General features: G+C 58.0%; 1 protein-coding gene and 1 long non-coding RNA gene across 5 annotated transcripts; both read right to left on the bottom strand.

The window, feature by feature from the left end:
• Window positions 1-409: 409 nt before the first annotated feature.
• LOC121107848 (coiled-coil domain-containing protein 81-like) lies at window positions 410-5,310 on the bottom strand. 4 transcript variants are annotated; one of them, XM_040654260.2, is made up of 5 exons: window positions 4,556-4,903; window positions 4,038-4,269; window positions 1,757-1,818; window positions 1,069-1,222; window positions 410-798 (listed from the first exon to the last, which is right to left on the bottom strand). In XM_040654260.2, exons 1-5 carry the CDS (start codon window positions 4,790-4,792, stop codon window positions 521-523), a joined length of 963 nt encoding a protein of 320 aa, XP_040510194.1. In that variant the 5' UTR covers window positions 4,793-4,903; the 3' UTR covers window positions 410-520. The 4 variants fall into 4 exon arrangements, with proteins under 4 accessions (XP_040510194.1, XP_040510195.1, XP_040510193.1 ...); XM_040654262.2 differs by lacking the exon at window positions 4,556-4,903 and adding an exon at window positions 5,137-5,310 and having other exon boundaries at window positions 413-798; XM_040654261.2 differs by lacking the exons at window positions 4,038-4,269; window positions 4,556-4,903 and adding an exon at window positions 2,345-2,858 and having other exon boundaries at window positions 411-798.
• Window positions 5,311-12,351: 7,041 nt separating this feature from the next.
• LOC121107901 lies at window positions 12,352-13,340 on the bottom strand. The gene is made up of 3 exons (XR_005842289.1): window positions 13,273-13,340; window positions 12,743-13,000; window positions 12,352-12,395 (listed from the first exon to the last, which is right to left on the bottom strand). It is a non-coding gene; the product is annotated as an uncharacterized LOC121107901 (long non-coding RNA).
• Window positions 13,341-20,897: the final 7,557 nt, after the last annotated feature.

Raw genomic sequence — 20,897 nt, 5'->3', positions numbered from 1 at the left:
TACGCAAAGCGTGGCACCCCTTCCTCCTGTCCATGCCAAACCGCACAGTAGCCCAAATTCTTTTCCACGTGCAAGGCCGTTCTCTTGATGGGAATCGGGACCGGTTGGGCACCAGTAACACAACCTTGACTCCCCATCCCTCCGGGAGAAGACACACACAGCCAAAAGGCAGCAGAACGGGCCGGCCAATTCTCTGCAAAGGGACACAGACCTGCTGGAGGCTTGCCTAGGCCATTTTTTTCATGGCTCTTGTTGACAGGAAGCAAGCCTGGCTCCCATGCCAAGAGAAAGCTGCTCTCCACCAAAGCCTCTTCCGGGAACATCAGAGCTTTGCTCTGCTCTGGAGGAGCTGGACGGCAAAATACTGAGGCCGTGCAAGGGCACTGCCAGACTTGCCGCAGGGGCAGAGATCCAGGAAATCTCTGTGCCAGTGGAGAAAGCGGAGGGGGCAAGCGTGGGGAAAGGCATTTGACTGGCCTGCCACATCCAGGCTGGCCAGCGGTGATCTGATGGCGCACCCTCAAAACCTCCTCAAACTTACAGTGTGGAGCAGTGCAGTCAGGCTGGCATTGCTCTCCAGCGTTGTAATGCAGCTGGACAAGAACCTCATGCAGAGGAAGTCGTCCTCGTACGTCATAACGCCGATGTTCTTGAAGGCGAATGAGACGTGCGCCTTGTTCCTCAGGAGGTGACAGTACAAGAGGACGGTCTCTCGCACGCAGCGCTGCACCACGTGCAGCGAGATGCCGGTGGCTCGCGAGAGCTGCCGGTAGTTCAGCCGCTCAATCTTGACATCGTCTGCAAGGAGAAGGCACATCCTCACTGCCACAGCAAGCCACATTCCCATGCAACATTCATAACCAAGTCCCAAAGAGAAGGTCCTTTAGAGAAACAGCTCTTGGGCTGTCGTTGGGTTGGGTTGGGCTGTGGTTCCTTTTGGAGGAACTCACGCTGCACCCCGAGCTTTGCAGACAATTCTCTGCTGCTCCCAGCCGTTTCCAAAGAGCAGGGAGAACACGCCCGGCCGGACATGGGGCGGGAAGGGGAAGGTGGCCGCTGCCTTCTCACCGGGGATGATGTCGGTGGGCGACTGGAGGTCCTGCAGCCACAGCACCCCGATGTCCAGCTGGAAGACAGGTCTTCGGACCGACACCGCCACTTCTTTGCTGTGGAATTGCTCTCGGACCGCAGCAAAGAGCCCGAGTCCCGGGACCAGGACTCCCTGCACAGGGAAAAGACAGAAAGGCTGACGCGTGTGTACTTCAGGGGCGGCAAAAGCCACGAACATCAAGAGCAGGGCGGCACTGCTCTCCGCCCTCCCCGCTCCCAAAGGGCAGCGGGGCAAGATGGCGCTCTCTGGAAAGCTTTGGAAAAATCTGTGGTCCCTGCAATACCGCCACCTCCGCATAGTATTTCCGACATCCCTTGGCTAGAGAGGAGCCCGGATATTTGCAGCACAGGGGACATTTACAGCCTGGGACTGATTCCCGAGGGTTATGCTTGGCGCAGGGCCAGAAAAAATCCCCCCTTTCTCCCTTTGCTCTCCCCATCCTGACCACCGGGCAGAGTGGAGCCCCTGCCTGTGCCAAACATTTGCTCAGGGCAGCTCTGGCCAAGAAGCTGCTCTGGGCACCCGGCTTGGGCTCACTGTGCTGCTGTGGTGCTCAGGGAGGGATTGCTCTGCGGGGCCCACGCTCTGGGCAGGACTGAACCTAGGGCCCTCTCCAGGGCGAGGGCCACCAGGACACCAGCCCACCTTGTCCAGCTTCATCTGTTCCAGGATGTAATCAGACACAGCATCCCAGATCGCCACAATCTCTGCAAAGGAAAGAAAAGACGTGTCAGGCTCCAGGCCAGCCTCTTCACAGCCTCTTGGCAAGCTCCTCACCCAGACAGTGATCGATACAGGCGCACGCAAACACCCCAGAAAAACACCACCATGGCTACAGAGCCGGCTGGGCTTTGCTCCAATTTCAGCCTTATGCAGAGCCCAGAGGGGAACCGGGGACATAGGAAGCCTCCGGGACATCGGATGGAGGAGAGCTGAGTAGAGCTCTGTTCCAGAGCTGGAACCTACGGAAACACCGTCTCCCAGGGAAACCTGGCCTTGGACCGCCCTATCACAGGGGACTCGCCATGCCTAAAGGAACCTGGGGGCTCTGGGCAGCTCTACTATCGGGACCTGGCTGCCACATCGTCCCCAGAGCCTAGCGGGACCCTTGGGCGGGGCTCTCGCAGCAGCCCCCAGCCACGTCCAGCCAACCGCAGAGAGCAGGAGCTGCGGCTTTTGACAGCTGTAACAGCCCCCTGCGATGCCTTGCCAAGGGGGCCCGGAAAGCCTGACCTTCGGCAGAGAGATGCAGGAGCGTTGGGAACGTGTAGACCAGCTCCGAGCTGATGGTCACAGTCCAGCAGCCTTCCATGTCGCTTGCCGGCAGCCCTCGGCTCGCAGCTAAGGATGCCCTCCCTGGCTCCTCAACCAACAGTTCTCTGCAAAGTGCCCCTGCTCCTCCACGCGTCACCGAGGGTCGCCCGGTGCAGCCTTGCTGCCCCTGACCTGACTCCTGGCCACAGAAGGACAGAGCCCCTGAGCAGTGCTCCAGCAGCGCCCAGGCCTTGCAGGGAAGTGCCGGCACTGCCGCTGCCCCAGGAAACACATCCTTGTGATGCAGTGCATCCCATTGTGACATCAGCCCGCGTCACCTGGAGCTCTGTTAGGTCACCGGCAGGGAGAGGGGATCTCCTCTTCCACGCGCGTCCAACCCGCAGCCTGGCCCAGCCTGCCCCGCTGCCGCCCCCTGCCCCGCCGAGCGGCCCGGCCCCGGGCGGGCACCCATTGCTCACAGCAACCCAACATCGGTGTGCAGCGGGCACTGGGCTGCCAGGTATTCTGGAGAGTTCTTCCATAGCGAACCAATTAACTTACTGGATATTTCAGGAAAGAGCGCAAGCCTAACTTCAGTGATTTAGTAAGAACAGTTTCACGTCTGCTTCATAAACCAACACCTGTGTTCACAGGCACACGCAAGCCTCGCGAGGTGGAAATATTGTGATCGACAATCACCGTGGTTTACTCGGCAAGTGGCACAAGAACTTGCATGTGCACACACGCGGAATTCAGCTCAACAGAGTCTGCGTGGCCGCAAGAGGCAGTCAGCCTCGCACCGTGCCCGCCATGCATCACCCTGCCCTCTTTCTGCTGGAGCCCACACGTTGGTCAGTGCTGGCTCTCCCGCATAAACATGTCATAGCGGTCTCTGCAGGCAGACGAGATGCCAGCAGCACCGTGGAGGCACGGGGATGCAACAGACACTGGGAAGGGACGCTGCAGAAGGATCCTGTCGACCTCAGGCATACGTGGCACACCGTGCCTCTGGAAATGCTCTGCTGCCATTCGAGCAGGGCTGCACAGTTCCCAGTGCGACCTGTAGGCACTCCAGTGCAAAGCCTCACACACACACATCAGAAAAATCAACACGTCAAGGGGAACTTTTCACTTAGAAGGTGCTGAGGTACTGGCACAGGCTGCCCACAGACGCTGTGCACGCCCCAGTTCCAGTTCAGCCTGGGTGGCACCCTCAGCAACCTGACCTAGAGCCTGAGCTCGCTGTTGGCCGCTGCAGGCGGTTGGAACTAGGTGATCTTTGAGGCCCCGCGTTCCGAAAGGCAGCCACGCGGCCTCCCCAGAGCCTTCTGTTCTCCGCGCTCAACAAGCCCAAATCTCTACGTCTCTCTCCAAAGGAGACCTTCCTGATGCTGGCCTTTCAAGTCACGTCCCCCACGTCCAAGTTACGTGCCCATCGTGTGCTAATGTCGTGGTGCCAATCAACGGCGTCAGCGGGAAGGGCAAAGACACCAACGTAAGGGATAGGCTTATTTTACTGCCTAGTACAAAATGCTACCAAAAAATAAAGCAGTGTCTAAAGCCAAAAGAGAAGCTTAACAGTGAAGGAAATAAGCAAGGCAGCGGGCCTAATCGTTGCTACACGAGCTCCGTGATTCAGAAAGACACATCACCAAGCGCCCGCACACCTCACCATCACCCAGATCCGCACTCACGGGGGAGCCCCGTTGGCAATGAGCATCTGGAGAAGCTCTCCCGGCCACTGGGGAGTTGTACAGCAATGCATCCATCCCGTGGGCGAGGTGTCCAAAGCCGCTGCAAGCAGGTCCAGCCTTGATGCCACTGAATGAACCGATCCACGTGGCAGTCCGGGGGAACACCAACACCCGGTGCCCTCTTTCTCCTCTTGCTTTTCTCCCCACAGCCTGGCCAGGGTTCGAGGAGAAACAAAAGGATTGTGCTCTCAGTTGTGCTGGACCACAGGCCTCTTTGGCAAGACTGTCTGCCCAGCCCCCCCGCGACAGGCTGCGCCGGGTAACAAACAGAGCAGCAAAGCTCCCCTCGGCTCCTTGGGGAGGGCCCGTCGTCGTCACGGAAACGCACTGTGACAGCACCCAGCTTCCAGCAGCCCGGTGATGTCAGCCGCGCTGTGACATCCTCCGCCTGCCCCGGAGCCCCAGCCTGCGAGCTTTCCCGGCCTCGCACACTAACCAGCCGAATCCTGCCGTGCCGGATGTGGCCCCTCCGGGCAGAAGCTCCGCCGCACGAACCCTCAGCGGAGGGGGCAGAGGCCTGCCAGCTCTGAGCCTCACCCGGCCGCGCTGCAGCCTGCCGGCCCGGGCTGGCCCGGTTGGGCCCCTCACAGTCCATTTCGGGCTCCCGCAGCGCACACGGCCGCCCTGCCTTTGTAAGCAGCCGCTTCAGCCGTGGGGCTGTGCCGGCTGCCATCGGCCCGGGGCCCCCTCGCGCCCACACCTCCCCCGCCCCCCCGCACACGGGGCTCCGCACGGCCGCAGCCCCCGCGCCGCTCCGGCCCGCGCGCCTCACGGCAACGGCCGCGCAACGGCCCGGCCCGGCCCGGCCTCTCCTTGCTCAGCGCCAGCGCCGCCGGCTCCGATTGCCTGAGCGAGCGGCGTTGGCAGCCGGCTCGGGCTCGGATTTCGCCCTCGCTGCCGGCCGCGGGTGCGGGCTCTGCCACGTGAGCTCTCCCCTCCCCCACACCCCTCCGCCGGGCGGTCAGAGACCCCTCCCGGCATTTCTTTCTGCGCCCACTGCCATGGCACGAAGCAGACCCGCGCTCTGTACGTCAGCTCCTTGCTGCTCTGCCGCCTCGCTGCGCTTTCTGCCGCGTTCCGCTGTCACTGTGGGAAGGAAGAGCAGATCCAGCAGAACGCCAGCGCTGCAGCCCTGTGCATCCCAGCATTAACACAGCAGGCCGTGCAGTCGGCTGCACGTGGCTGCTTTCTCTGAGAAACGCTCAAGACCAACAATTTCTACTTGCTTCGTATTGCAATAATGGGCGCACGCCCCCTACTGACAAGGGAGAAATTGCGCAGCTGGTCAGTGAAATCCATCCCCTTCCACCCCCTGGCTCCGACGCCGCTAAAGCCTCTCCTGGCACTCATTGCTTGAGCGTCTCAGGCTCGCAGTCTTCCGACGCTGTTGCTCCGTTGCACTTCCATAGCGATGGTTGCACTTCCACAGCTCCATTACACTTCCATAGCTATGGTGACACTTCCATAGCTCCATTACACTTCCATAGCTGTGGTTACACTTCCATAGCTATGGTTAAACTTCCATAGCTGTGGTTACACTTCCACAGCTCTGTTCCACTGCCATAGCTGTGGTTGCACTTCTACAGCTCCGTTACACTTCTACAGCTCCGTTACACTTCCATAGCTGTTGTTACACTTCCATAGCTATGGTTACACTTCCACAGCTCCATTACACTTCCACAGCTATGGTTGCACTTGCGGAGCTCCATTACACTTCCACAGCTCCATTACACTTCCATAGCTGTTGTTGCACTTCCATAGCTGTGTTACACTTCCGTACAACGTCTGTTACCAACCCATTGCCTTTGGGTGTTTTGTGGATCTTTTTATGACGATAGCAGGACAGTATTTTCAACAATCTGCACACTAGCTCCTGTCCTGTACCGAACTCTCCCCTGCCTTATAGAACTACCTTACCTAGTGCCTGTGCCAGTTTTACCTAGGTCGGAGCGCCCCAGTCTCAACTTTACTCTGTTCAGCAGCTTTCTTTGCGAAAGGCAGCTTATCCTGTGCTACATACAGAAATACTGGAAACTTGCACTGCAAAAACACAGTCTGCCTCCCACAGTTTCCCCTCTTTCTTTTTACCCTTTTGTGTTTTTGCTCCAGACTATGAAGCACTTCTAATGTAAGAAAACTACCTTACTATGCATAGTAAGGGAGTTTTGATGGATAATACTAATTACTTCGATGATGGATAATAATAATTTATCAAAACTGATCATCTTGCTGTTCTGCGTACTCTGATAGATATGTTGATTATTAAGAATAACAATTTCTTCACCCTTGCACGCTTCATCCCAGTATGAACAAGTAGTAAGTCTTGACTCAGAGCATAATCAACACTAGAGGTTCCAAGCTACTAAGGGATGTGGGGAAGATGGGGAGGTTAGCAATAGTAAAGAAAGAATCATAGAATCATAGAAGAATCGCTAAGGTTGGAAAAAGACCCACAGGATCATCCAGTCCAACCATTCGCCCTTCACCAATGGTTCTCGCTAAACCAGTGTCCCTCAACACAACATCCAAACACTCTTTGAACACCACCAGGCTCGGTGACTCCACCACCTCTCTGGGCAGCCCGTTCCAGTGCCTGACCACCCTTTCAGACAAGTAGTATTTCCTAACGTCCAGCCTGAACCTTCCCTGGCGCAGCTTGAAGCCATTCCCTCCAGTCCTATCACTAGTCACCCGAGAGAAGAGGCTGACCCCCAGCTCACTACAACCTCCCTTCTGGTAGTTATAGAGAGCAAGTAAGGTCTCCCCTGGGCCTCCTCTTCTCTAGACTGAACAACCCCAGCTCCTTCAGCCGCTCCTCGTAAGGCCTGTGCTCCAGACCCCTCACCAGCTTTGTTGCCCTCCTCTGGACACGCTCCAGGGCCTCCATGTCTTTCTTACAGTGAGGGGCCCAAAACTGGACACCGTACTCAAGGTGCAGCCTCACCAGTGCTGAGGACAGGGGGATAATTACTTCCCTGTTCCTGCTGGCCACACTATTTCTGATCCAAGCCAGGATGCCAGTGGCCTTCTTGGCCACCTGGGCCCACTGCTGGCTCATGTTCAGTCTAGCGTCAATCAACACCCCCAGGTCCATTTCCTCTACACAGTCTTCCAACCACTCTGCCCCAAGCCTGTAGCGTTGCCTGGGGTTATTGCGGCCAAAGTGCAGGACCCGGCATTTGGTCTTGTTGAATCCCATCCCATTGGCTTCAGCCCAGCTATCCAACCTATCCAGATCCCTCCGTAGGGCTTCGCTACCCTCAGGCAGATCAACGCTTCCAGCCAGCTTGGTGTCATCTGCAAACTTACTGAGGGTGCACTCAATGCCCTCATCCAGGTCATCAATGAAGATATAAAACAGGACAGGCCCCAGCACCGACCTCTGGGGAACACCACTCGTGACCGGTCGCCAGCTGGATTTAACTCCATCCACCACCACTCTCTGGGGCCCGGCCCTCCAGCCACTTCCTTACCCAGCCACGAGTGTATCTGTCCAAGCCACGGACTTGCGAGGAGAATACTGTGGGAGACAGTGTCAAAGGCTTTGCTGAAATCTAGGTGGACTACATCAACAGCCTTTCCCTCATCCACCAGACGGGTCACTAGATCATAGAAGGAGATCAGGTTGGTCAAGCAGGACCTGCCCTTCGTGAAACCCATGCTGGCTAGGCCTGATCCCCCGCTTGTCCCGCACATGCCGTGTGATCTCCCCTCAAGACAATCTGCTCCATAATCTTCCCCGGCACCGAGGTCAGGCTAACAGGCCTGTAGTTCCCCGGATCCTCCCTGCAGCCCTTCTTGTAGATGGAGTCACACTGGCAAGCCTCCAGTCTTTCTGGGACCTCTCCCGCCAACAAGGAGCGCTGATAGATGATGGAAAGCGGCTCGGCTATCACCTCCGCCAGTTCCCTCAGCACTCTCGGGTGAATCTCACCCGGTCCCATGGACTTGTGGCAGTGCAGATGGAGTAGCAGGTCCGTGACTGTTTCCGCCTGAATCGTGGGAGGTCTAGTCTGCTCCCCAGCCAAGGCTGCCAGGACAGAGAGTGGAGAAACCTGAGGATAACCGGTCTGACTTCTAAAGACAGATGTAAAGAGGCATTCAGAACGTCTGCCTTTTCCTTATCCTCAGTGGCCACGTTCCCAGCCTCATCCAGTAGAGAATGGAGATTCTCCCTGGTCCTCCTCTTACTCTAGATATACTTGTGAAAGAGTTTCTCGTTCCCTTTTACCCCAGCAGCCAGGTTGAGCTCAAGCTGGGCTTTTTGCCTTTCTGATTTTGGGAATCAGCCCGGGGGGCAGTTCAAAGCAAGCGCATCCACCTTTGCAGAACCCTTGGCAATACACTCCCAGCTGCAGGCAGGAGTGCTCTCGAGCCCTGGCGGGAAAGGTCTCTCAGGTGCCCTCGTGTTCCCCTTGCCCCTGCCTGCTCCTCGTCCCCACGGAGCTCCCCCGTGGTTTCTGCCACGGAATTTCTGTTGCTGGGAGGGAGCTGTGGGGGTACGAGGTGACACACGACTTCTGCACAGGAAACGGGCACGGCGGCAGAGGTGACTGTCATCCTGGGAGACCACTCCTGGAGAGCACGGGCCTACCGGGCCTCGGGAACAGCTCTCGCTGCCACCCAAATTCCTCCCGCAAAGCACAGCTCCAGCTGCCTCACGTTAGCTTATGGCGACAGACACGACACCAGCACACTGACTGGAAAGAACGCCAATTCTCTTTATTTTTATCTGGGATACTCTGCGTCCAGGCCTGGGGCCCCCAGTACAGGAAAGACGCAGACCTGTTGGATCAAGTCCAGAGGAGGGCCACAAAGATGATCAGAGGGCTGGAGCACCTCTCCTGTGAAGAAAGGTTGATGGAACTGGGCTTGTTTAGTTTGGAGAGGAGAAGGCTCCAGGGAGACCTCACTGCGGCCTTCCAATGCTTGAAGGGAAGAAATAAACTGGAGGGGAAACGGCTGTTTATACGAGGGTGGACAGTGATACGACAAGGGGGAATGGTTTGCAAACTGAGAAAGGGGGGAAGAATTTGGTTAGATATTAGGGGGAGTTCTTCACTCCACGGAGGCTGGTGACGCACCGGAACAGCCTGCCGAGATGGTGGTGGATGCCCCATCCCCAGAGGCATTCAAGGCCAGGCTGGATGTGGCTCTGGGCAGCCCGGACTGGTGGCTGGTAACCCTGCACATTGCAGGGGGGTGGAAACTAGATGATCTTCAAGGTCCTTTTCAACCCAGGCCATTCTACAAGTCTTTGATTCTACGATTTTGCCATTCACAGGTGGAAATCCGGACAGCTTCCCAGCCCCCTTGCCGACAGCTCCAGCGCCGTCACCACTGTTGCCAGCACCTTCCCCTCCTGGAGCGGTACGAGCATCGAGCACTAGGAGGTGAAAAGGACAGTGCACGGAGCGTTACGGGCTGAGCGCAGGCAAGTACCGCAGGCTGGGCTCCAGCCCGGCTCTCAGGATCTGCTGCCTATGCAGCTTACCAGGGGAGCTGCCGCTTCAGCTCCAGCTTCTGCCGGTTTCTTTCCGCGGGTGTCAGCAAAAGCCTCCTTGCTGATGGAGGCGGGGCTCCAACCTTTGGAGCACCTGAGCTGCTCGCGGGGAGAGGAGGCTGCAACCGGAGGACAAAGTCATCCCTCAGGCTCTGCTGAGCCCCCTCTGGCTCTCCCCTCACCCAGCCCCGCACCCCCGTGCTGCCGCGTGTCCCCACCCTTGCACCCCGCCAGCACTTTCTGGCCTGGGCCGTGCTCGTCCCCGAGCTGCAGGGTCACAGCTGCCCGAGTGCCTCAGGCAGCCAACAGAGCCCGCACACACTTACTCGGCATGCAGTGCCAAGCTTGGTCGCTGTTCCCATTTTACTTCCCGGCGGAGGATCCACATCCTTCCTCCACCTCCTCCTCACTTGCTGTCCCCGGGGCTGGGCTGGAGGACGCGGAGCCCACACGCTCGCACTGGCAAACCGCTGCCAAAGAGGAGACAGTGTCAGCAAAACGGCTGGGAGCACAGGGCTGTTTCCCACAGGCCCTCTGTCAAGGGCCCTGCTGTAGGCCCTGGCAAGCAGGAGACTCGGCCCTGCCAGCCCACGGCTGCCCGCCACCCTTCTCCCTGCGGGGCTGATGCCAAGCTCTCCTCCCAGGGAGGAGCAGGCCAGCCCCTGCCGTGCCGCTCGCTGCCCGTCCTGCTCCCACCCCCTGAGCCCTGCTGAGCTCGCACCCTGGCTCAGAGGACGGCGGCTCTTGTCAGCAGGGTCGATCCCTGACAGTACCTGCAGTGGAGGCTGGTCCTCCCCTGCACTCCAGCCTTCCCATGCCGCTCTTTCTGCCCGCGTTTGCTCTACCTGCTGCTGGTACACGGGCCACGTGCGGTCTGCTTCATTCCACAGGGCAGACACTTCCCGGAGCTCCTGCAGAGAGACAGCAGCATACCAGGATCAGCCTCAGCCCCTGGGGCCTTCCTTCAGCTCCACGCTCCTGCTCCTCGCCTCTGGAGGAGCAGGCCTGGCCTGTCGGCACTGCTTTGACCCTGAAGGATCAGGGGCCCCAAAGCCAGGCCAGGATCCGCAACTTGTGGCAAACATGGCTCACTGGTCGTATCCCACTCCCACAGCCCCTGCTCAAAATCAGGGTGCTGTGGCAGGTGGCAGGCCAGGAGGCGAGAAGAGACAGGGCAGTGTGTGCAACACCCTCCAGCTACAGAGGAGCCGGAGGAGTGGGCAGAAATGAGAAATGATGGCACCCAAAGGCCTGTGCTCCAGATCACTGCACACGCAGAGGCTTTTGCTTCCCTCCGTGCGGAAGCACTCCAGGCCGGGCTGGATCAGGTTTAGAGCAGCCTGGTCTAGAGACAGGGGTCCCTGCCTACAGCAGGGGATTGCAACTAGGTGATCTGAATGTCCCTCGCAACCCGCACTGTTCTGTGATCTATGATGCTAACATTTGTGCAGTCTCAAGCAGCACAGTCCCTGCAGCAAGGCAGAGCCGGTACCTGCAAGCACTCTCTTAGAGTCCTCTGTCGCAGGGAGTGCAGTGCTGGTCCTGGGCAGGAGTAGATGGTTCCTTCTGTCCTGCTTGCTTTCTCCCGTGGGAGCTGCCTGCACACGGCGGGAGCACGCTGCAAACAGGCACAAGAGGAGTCTGCAGGAGCCTGGGACACCTTGGTCTCCCCCCATGCTCCCACAACCATAAAGATGGGCTCCGGTGCAACGTGGAGAGACCCCTGACGGGAGAAGAGCTTCTGCGATCAAGAGGGATCAGCATTCAGCTCCCCCAGGGATCGGGGACCAGGCTGGAACATGCAGCTGCTGTGCCTGCCGCAGGCAAGCATGCTGCACGCTCGCCCGTCCCTGGAGAAGGACGGCCCCCACTGGGAAACACGTGTGTCAGGAGCCTTTCTGAATGCGCGGAGCTGGCAGGTCCAAGGAGGAGGCCACTCCTACACGAGCACACGCATCTCCTTCTTCTTTTTGCCCAAGGATCTCACCTGGCAGAAGGCTTCTTTGCCACATCTTGCTGCCTTGAGCCTGCCTGGTATTGCAGCAGCATGGAGGGGGGAAGTGTCTTCCGCTTCTGTAGCAGCCTGCCGGCAGTGCCCCCTGGAACCAAGAAAGGAAGAAGCTCTTCACAGCAGCCCACGGGCGTGGCACGTGAACGTGGATCCGGCCACCCCGGCATGGGACAGGGCCCGCCCTCCTGCTGCTGGGACCCTTTCCCTCACCTCTACTCATCTTCCGCGCCACTGCAGCGTTCCTTTCTGCGGCGGCCTCTGCTCTGCTCTTTTTCACAGCGAGCTGAACCTGGAAACAAAGAGTGACAAGCCTTGAAAAGGATGACCTCCTACCCCATGCAGCTTGTCGGCGGTATTTATCTATGTGTTACGCAAAGCGTGGCACCCCTTCCCTTCCTGTCCATGCCAAACCAGCACATGTAGCCCAAATTCTTTTCCACGTGCAGGCCGTTCTCTCTGATGGGAATCGGGACCGGTTGGGCACCAGTAACACAACCTTGACTCCCCATCCCTCCGGGAGAAGACACACACAGCCAAAAGGCAGCAGTAGTGAAGCAGGAGCCAGGCTTTCCAGGATTTCTCCCCGACCGCATGCTGAGCACGGAGACCCAGCAGGGCACGTTCAGAAGGAGGAGGTGGGAAGGAAGCCCGTTCTCCTGGCCAGCTAAGTGCTGCAGAGGAAATGCACTCACCTCGGCAACACCTGGATTCCATGAGCGTAGTCTCTGACCCGAAGTCAGCAGAACGGGCCGGCCAAATTCTCTGCAAAGGGACACAGACCTGCTGGAGGCTTGCTAGGCCATTTTTTTCATGGCTCTTGTTGACAGGAAGCAAGCCTGGCTCCCATGCCAAGAGAAAGCTGCTCTCCACCAAAGCCTCTTCCGGGAACATCAGAGCTTTGCTCTGCTCTGGAGGAGCTGGACGGCAAAATACTGAGGCCGTGCAAGGGCACTGCCAGGCTTGCCGCAGGGGCAGAGATCCAGGAAATCTCTGTGCCAGTGGAGAAAGCGGAGGGGGCAAGCGTGGGGAAAGGCATTTGACTGGCCTGCCACATCCAGGCTGGCCAGCGGTGATCTGATGGCGCACCCTCAAAAACCTCCTCAACTTACAGTGTGGAGCAGTGCAGTCAGGCTGGCATTGCTCTCCAGCGTTGTAATGCAGCTGGACAAGAACCTCATGCAGAGGAAGTCGTCCTCGTACGTCATAACGCCGATGTTCTTGAAGGCGAATGAGACGTGCGCCTTGTTCCTCAGGATGGTGACAGTACAAGAGGACGGTCTCTCGCACGCAGCGCTGCACCACGTGCAGCGAGATGCCGGTGGCTCGCGAGAGCTGCCGGTAGTTCAGCCGCTCAATCTTGACATCGTCTGCAAGGAGAAGGCACATCCTCACTGCCACAGCAAGCCACATTCCCATGCAACATTCATAACCAAGTCCCAAGGAGAAGGTCCTTTAGAGAAAACAGCTCTTGGGCTGTCGTTGGGTTGGGTTGGGCTGTGGTTCCTTTTGGAGGAACTCACGCTGCACCCCGAGCTTTGCAGACAATTCTCTGCTGCTCCCAGCCGTTTCCAAAGAGCAGGGAGAACACGCCCGGCCGGACATGGGGCTGGGAAGGGGAAGGTGGCCGCTGCCTTCTCACCGGGGATGATGTCGGTGGGCGACTGGAGGTCCTGCAGCCACAGCACCCGATGTCCAGCTGGAAGACAGGTCTTCGGGACCGACACTCGCCACTTCTTTGCTGTGGAATTGCTCTCGGACCGCAGCAAGAGCCCGAGTCCCGGACCAGGACTCCCTGCACAGGAAAAAGACAGAAAGGCTGACGCGTGTGTACTTCAGGGGCGGCAAAAGCCACGAACATCAAGAGCAGGGCGGCACTGCTCTCCGCCCTCCCCGCTCCCAAAGGGCAGCGGGGCAAGATGGCGCTCTCTGGAAAGCTTTGGAAAAATCTGTGGTCCCTGCAATACCGCCACCTCCGCATAGTATTTCCCGACATCCCTTGGCTAGAGAGGAGCCCGGATATTTGCAGCACAGGGGACATTTACAGCCTGGGACTGATTCCCGAGGGTTATGCTTGGCGCAGGGCCAGAAAAAATCCCCCCCTTTCTCCCTTTGCTCTCCCCATCCTGACCACCGGGCAGAGTGGAGCCCCTGCCTGTGCCAAACATTTGCTCAGGGCAGCTCTGGCCAAGAAGCTGCTCTGGGCACCCGGCTTGGGCTCACTGTGCTGCTGTGGTGCTCAGGGAGGGATTGCTCTGCGGGGCCCACGCTCTGGGCAGGACTGAACCTAGGGCCCTCTCCAGGGCGAGGGCCACCAGGACACCAGCCCACCTTGTCCAGCTTCATCTGTTCCAGGATGTAATCAGACACAGCATCCCAGATCGCCACAATCTCTGCAAAGGAAAGAAAAGACGTGTCAGGCTCCAGGCCAGCCTCTTCACAGCCTCTTGGCAAGCTCCTCACCCAGACAGTGATCGATACAGGCGCACACCAAACACCCCAGAAAAACACCACCATGGCTACAGAGCCGGCTGGGCTTTGCTCCAATTTCAGCCTTATGCAGAGCCCAGAGGGGAACCGGGGACATAGGAAGCCTCCGGGACATCGGATGGAGGAGAGCTGAGTTCCAGAGCTGGAACCTACGGAAACACCGTCTCCCAGGGAAACCTGGCCTTGGACCGCCCTATCACAGGGGACTCGCCATGCCTAAAGGAACCTGGGGGCTCTGGGCAGCTCTACTATCGGGACCTGGCTGCCACATCGTCCCCAGAGCCTAGCGGGACCCTTGGGCGGGGCTCTCGCAGCAGCCCCCAGCCACGTCCAGCCAACCGCCGAGAGCAGGAGCTGCGGCTTTTGACAGCTGTAACAGCCCCCTGCGATGCCTTGCCAAGGGGGCCCGGAAAGCCTGACCTTCGGCAGAGAGATGCAGGAGCGTTGGGAACGTGTAGACCAGCTCCGAGCTGATGGTCACAGTCCAGCAGCCTTCCATGTCGCTTGCCGGCAGCCCTCGGCTCGCAGCTAAGGATGCCCTCCCTGGCTCCTCAACCAACAGTTCTCTGCAAAGTGCCCCTGCTCCTCCACGCGTCACCGAGGGTCGCCCGGTGCAGCCTTGCTGCCCCCTGACCTGACTCCTGGCCACAGAAGGACAGAGCCCCTGAGCAGTGCTCCAGCAGCGCCCAGGCCTTGCAGGGAAGTGCCGGCACTGCCGCTGCCCCAGGAAACACATCCTTGTGATGCAGTGCATCCCATTGTGACATCAGCCCGCGTCACCTGGAGCTCTGTTAGGTCACCGGCAGGGAGAGGGGATCTCCTCTTCCACGCGCGTCCAACCCGCAGCCTGGCCCAGCCTGCCCCGCTGCCGGCCCCCTGCCCCGCCGAGCGGCCCGGCCCCGGGCGGGCACCCATTGCTCACAGCAACCCACATCGGTGTGCAGCGGGCACTGGCTGAAACCAGGGCACACAGGAGTATTCTGGAGAGTTCTTCCATAGCGAACCAATTAACTTACTGGATTATTTCAGGAAAGAGCGCAAGCCTAACTTCAGTGATTTAGTAAGAAAAGTTTCACGTCTGCTTCATAAACCAACACCTGTGTGTTCACAGGCACACGCAAGCCTCGCGAGGTGGAAATATTGTGATCGACAATCACCGTGGTTTACTCGGCAAGTGGCACAAGAACTTGTCATGTGTCACACACGCGGAATTCAGCTCAACAGAGTCTGCGTGGCGGGCGCAAGAGGCAGTCAGCCTCGCACCGTGCCCGCCATGCATCACCCTGCCCTCTTTCTGCTGGAGCCCACACGAATGTTGGTCAGTGCTGGCTCTCCCTCGCATAAACATGTCATATCGCGGTCTCTGCAGGCAGACGAGATGCCAGCAGGCACCGTGGAGGCACGGGGGATGCAACAGACACTGGGAAGGGACGCTGCAGAAGGATTTCCTGTCGACCTCAGGCATACGTGGGCACACCTGGTGCCTCTGGAAATGCTCTGCTGCCATTCGAGCAGGGTTTTCTAAGTTTCACAACCACTGTTCTACCAAGTGCGACCTGTAGGCACTCCAGTGCAAAGAAACCTCACACACACACATCAGAAAAATCAACACGTCAAGGGGAACTTTTTTCACTTAGAAGGTGCTGAGGTACTGGCACAGGCTGCCCACAGACGCTGTGCACGCCCCAGTTCCAGTTCAGCCTGGGTGGCACCCTCAGCAACCTGACCTAGAGCCTGAGCTCGCTGTTGGCCGCTGCAGGCGGTTGGAACTAGGTGATCTTTGAGGCCCCGCGTTCCGAAAGGCAGCCACGCGGCCTCCCCAGAGCCTTCTGTTCTCCGCGCTCAACAAGCCCAAATCTCTACGTCTCTCTCCAAAGGAGACCTTCCTGATGCTGGCCTTTCAAGTCACGTCCCCCACGTCCAAGTTACGTGCCCATCGTGTGCTAATGTCGTGGTGCCAATCAACGGCGTCAGCGGGAAGGGCAAAGACACCAACGTAAGGTGATAGGCTTATTTTACTGCCTAGTACAAAATGCTACCAAAAAATAAAGCAGTGTCTAAAGCCAAAAGAGAAGCTTAACAGTGAAGGAAATAAGCAAGGCAGCGGGCCTAATCGTTGCTACACGAGCTCCGTGATTCAGAAAGACACATCACCAAGCGCCCGCACACCTCACCATCACCCAGATCCGCACTCACGGGGGAGCCCCGTTGGCAATGAGCATCTGGAGAAGCTCTCCCGGCCACTGGGGAGTTGTACAGCAATGCATCCATCCCGTGGGCGAGGTGTCCAAAGCCGCTGCAAGCAGGTCCAGCCTTGATGCCACTGAATGAACCGATCCACGTGGCAGTCCGGGGGAACACCAACACCCGGTGCCCTCTTTCTCCTCTTGCTTTTCTCCCCACAGCCTGGCCAGGGTTCGAGGAGAAACAAAAGGATTGTGCTCTCAGTTGTGCTGGACCACAGGCCCTCTTTGGCAAGACTGTCTGCCCAGCCCCCCCGCGACAGGCTGCGCCGGGTAACAAACAGAGCAGCAAAGCTCCCCTCGGCTCCTTGGGGAGGGCCCGTCGTCGTCACGGAAACGCACTGTGACAGCACCCAGCTTCCAGCAGCCCGGTGATGTCAGCCGCGCTGTGACATCCTCCGCCTGCCCCGGAGCCCCAGCCTGCGAGCTTTTCCCGGCCTCGCCACACTAACCAGCCGAATCCTGCCGTGCCGGATGTGGCCCCTCCGGGCAGAAGCTCCGCCGCACGAACCCTCAGCGGAGGGGGCAGAGGCCTGCCAGCTCTGAGCCTCACCCGGCCGCGCTGCAGCCTGCCGGCCCGGGCTGGCCCGGTTGGGCCCCTCACAGTCCATTCGGGCTCCCGCAGCGCACACGGCCGCCCTGCCTTTGTAAGCAGCCGCTTCAGCCGTGGGGCTGTGCCGGCTGCCATCGGCCCGGGGCCCCCTCGCGCCCACACCTCCCCCGCCCCCCCGCACACGGGGCTCCGCACGGCCGCAGCCCCGCGCCGCTCCCGGCCCGCGCGCCTCACGGCAACGGCCCGCGCAACGGCCCGGCCCGGCCCGGCCTCTCCTTGCTCAGCGCCAGCGCCGCCGGCTCCGATTGCCTGATGCGAGCGGCCGTTGGCAGCCGGCTCGGGCTCGGATTTCGCCCCTCGCTGCCGGCCGCGGGTGCGGGGCTCTGCCACGTGAGCTCTCCCCTCCCCCACACCCCTCCGCCGGGCGGTCAGAGACCCCTCCCGGCATTTCTTTCTGCGCCCACTGCCATGGCACGAAGCAGACCCGCGCTCTGTACGTCAGCTCCTTGCTGCTCTGCCGCCTCGCTGCGCTTTCTGCCGCGTTCCGCTGTCACTGTGGGAAGGAAGAGCAGATCCAGCAGAACGCCAGCGCTGCAGCCCTGTGCATCCCAGCCATTAACACAGCAGGCCGTGCAGTCGGCTGCACGTGGCTGCTTTCTGTGAGAAACGCTCAAGACCAACAATTTTCTACTTTGCTTCGTATTGCAATAATGGGCGCACGCCCCCCTACTGACAAGGGAGAAATTGCGCAGCTGGTCAGTGAAATCCATCCCCTTTCCACCCCCTGGCTCCGACGCCGCTAAAGCCTCTCCTGGCACTCATTGCTTGAGCGTCTCAGGCTCGCAGTCTTTCCGACGCTGTTGCTCCGTTGCACTTCCATAGCGATGGTTGCACTTCCACAGCTCCATTACACTTCCATAGCTATGGTGACACTTCCATAGCTCCATTACACTTCCATAGCTGTGGTTACACTTCCATAGCTATGGTTTAAACTTCCATAGCTGTGGTTACACTTCCACAGCTCTGTTCCACTGCCATAGCTGTGGTTGCACTTCTACAGCTCCGTTACACTTCTACAGCTCCGTTACACTTCCATAGCTGTTGTTACACTTCCATAGCTATGGTTACACTTCCACAGCTCCATTACACTTCCACAGCTATGGTTGCACTTGCGGAGCTCCATTACACTTCCACAGCTCCATTACACTTCCATAGCTGTTGTTGCACTTCCATAGCTGTGTTACACTTCCGTACAACGTCTGTTACCAACCCATTGCCTTTGGGTGTTTTGTGGTCTTTTTATGACGATAGCAGGACAGTATTTTCAACAATCTGCACACCTAGCCCTGTCCTGTACCGAACTCTCCCCTGCCTTATAGAACTACCTTACCTAGTGCCCTGTGCCAGTTTTACCTAGGTCGGAGCGCCCCAGTCTCAACTTTACTCTGTTCAGCAGCTTTCTTTGCGAAAGGCAGCTTATCCTGTGCTACATACAGAAATACTGGAAACTTGCACTGCAAAACACAGTCTGCCTCCCACAGTTTCCCCTCTTTCTTTTTACCCTTTTGTGTTTTTTGCTCCAGACTATGAAGCACTTCTAATGTAAGAAAAATACCATTACTATGCATAGTAAGGGAGTTTTGATGGATAATACTAATTACTTCGATGATGGATAATAATAATTTATCAAAACTGATCATCTTGCTGTTCTGCGTACTCTGATAGATATGTTGATTATTAAGAATAACAATTTCTTCACCCTTGCACGCTTCATCCCAGTATGAACAAGTAGTAAGGTCTTGACTCAGAGCATAATCAACACTAGAGGTTCCAAGCTACTAAGGGATGTGGGGAAGATGGGGAGGTTAGCAATAGTAAAGAAAGAAGTCATAGAATCATAGAATCGCTAAGGTTGGAAAGACCCACAGGATCATCCAGTCCAACCATTCGCCCTTCACCAATGGTTCTCGCTAAACCATGTCCCTCAACACAACATCCAAACACTCTTTGAACACCACCAGGCTCGGTGACTCCACCACCTCTCTGGCAGCCCGTCCAGTGCCTGACCACCCTTCAGACAAGTAGTATTTCCTAACGTCCAGCCTGAACCTTCCCTGGCGCAGCTTGAAGCCATTCCCTCCAGTCCTATCACTAGTCACCCGAGAGAAGAGGCTGACCCCCAGCTCACTACAACCTCCCTTCTGGTAGTTATAGAGAGCAATAAGGTCTCCCCTGGGCCTCCTCTTCTCTAGACTGAACAACCCCAGCTCCTTCAGCCGCTCCTCGTAAGGCCTGTGCTCCAGACCCCTCACCAGCTTTGTTGCCCTCCTCTGGACACGCTCCAGGGCCTCCATGTCTTTCTTACAGTGAGGGGCCCAAAACTGGACACCGTACTCAAGGTGCAGCCTCACCAGTGCTGAGGACAGGGGGATAATTACTTCCCTGTTCCTGCTGGCCACACTATTTCTGATCCAAGCCAGGATGCCATTGGCCTTCTTGGCCACCTGGGCCCACTGCTGGCTCATGTTCAGTCTAGCGTCAATCAACACCCCCAGGTCCATTTCCTCTACACAGTCTTCCAACCACTCTGCCCCAAGCCTGTACCGTTGCCTGGGGTTATTGCGGCCAAAGTGCAGGACCCCGGCATTTGGTCTTGTTGAATCCCATCCCATTGGCTTCAGCCCAGCTATCCAACCTATCCAGATCCCTCCGTAGGGCTTCGCTACCCTCAGGCAGATCAACGCTTCCAGCCAGCTTGGTGTCATCTGCAAACTTACTGAGGGTGCACTCAATGCCCTCATCCAGGTCATCAATGAAGATATAAAACAGGACAGGCCCCAGCACCGACCTCTGGGGAACACCACTCGTGACCGGTCGCCAGCTGGATTTAACTCCATCCACCACCACTCTCTGGGCCCGGCCCTCCAGCCACTTCCTTACCCAGCCACGAGTGTATCTGTCCAAGCCACGGACTTGCGAGGAGAATACTGTGGGAGACAGTGTCAAAGGCTTTGCTGAAATCTAGGTGACTACATCAACAGCCTTTCCTCATCCACCAGACGGGTCACTAGATCATAGAAGGAGATCAGGTTGGTCAAGCAGGACCTGCCCTTCGTGAACCCATGCTGGCTAGGCCTGATCCCCCGCTTGTCCCGCACATGCCGTGTGATCTCCCTCAAGACAATCTGCTCCATAATCTTCCCCGGCACCGAGGTCAGGCTAACAGGCCTGTAGTTCCCCGGATCCTCCCTGCAGCCCTTCTTGTAGATGGGAGTCACACTGGCAAGCCTCCAGTCTTCTGGGACCTCTCCCGCCAACAAGGAGCGCTGATAGATGATGGAAAGCGGCTCGGCTATCACCTCCGCCAGTTCCCTCAGCACTCTCGGGTGAATCTCACCCGGTCCCATGGACTTGTGGCAGTGCAGATGGAGTAGCAGGTCCGTGGACTGTTTCCGCTGAATCGTGGGAGGTTAGTCTGCTCCCCAGCCAAGGCTGCCAGGACAGAGAGTGGAGAAACCTGAGGATAACCGGTCTGACTTCTAAAGACAGATGTAAAGAAGGCATTCAGAACGTCTGCCTTTTCCTTATCCTCAGTGGCCACGTTCCCAGCCTCATCCAGTAGAGAATGGAGATTCTCCCTGGTCCTCCTCTTACTCTAGATATACTTGTGAAAGAGTTTCTCGTTCCCTTTTACCCCAGCAGCCAGGTTGAGCTCAAGCTGGGCTTTTGCCTTTCTGATTTGGGAATCAGCCCGGGGGCAGTTCAAAGCAAGCGCATCCACCTTTGCAGAAACCCTTGGCAATACACTCCCCAGCTGCAGGCAGGAGTGCTCTCGAGCCCTGGCGGGAAAGGTCTCTCAGGTGCCCTCGTGTTTCCCCTTGCCCCTGCCTGCTCCTCGTCCCCACGGAGCTCCCCCGTGGTTCTGCCACGGAATTTCTGTTGCTGGGAGGGAGCTGTGGGGGTACGAGGTGACACACGACT

The sequence above is a fragment of the Gallus gallus genome, chromosome 31 (assembly GCF_016699485.2).
Source record: "Gallus gallus isolate bGalGal1 chromosome 31, bGalGal1.mat.broiler.GRCg7b, whole genome shotgun sequence".
NCBI lineage: Eukaryota > Metazoa > Chordata > Aves > Galliformes > Phasianidae > Gallus > Gallus gallus.
This window is presented reverse-complemented; position numbering and strand designations above follow the sequence as displayed.

Excerpts from the sequence above, each read along its gene's own strand:
- LOC121107848 (XM_040654259.2), bottom strand. The coding sequence starts at position 4,792 with ATGGCAGCCGGCACAGCCCCACGGCTGAAGCGGCTGCTTACAAAGGCA. Across the intron at positions 1,819-4,059 it reads ATTGCCAACGGGGCTCCCCC|AGATTGTGGCGATCTGGGAT; the intron begins GTGAGTGCGGAT and ends TTTCCTTTGCAG. Across the intron at positions 799-1,068 it reads GCCCACCGACATCATCCCCG|ACGATGTCAAGATTGAGCGG; the intron begins GTGAGAAGGCAG and ends TTCTCCTTGCAG.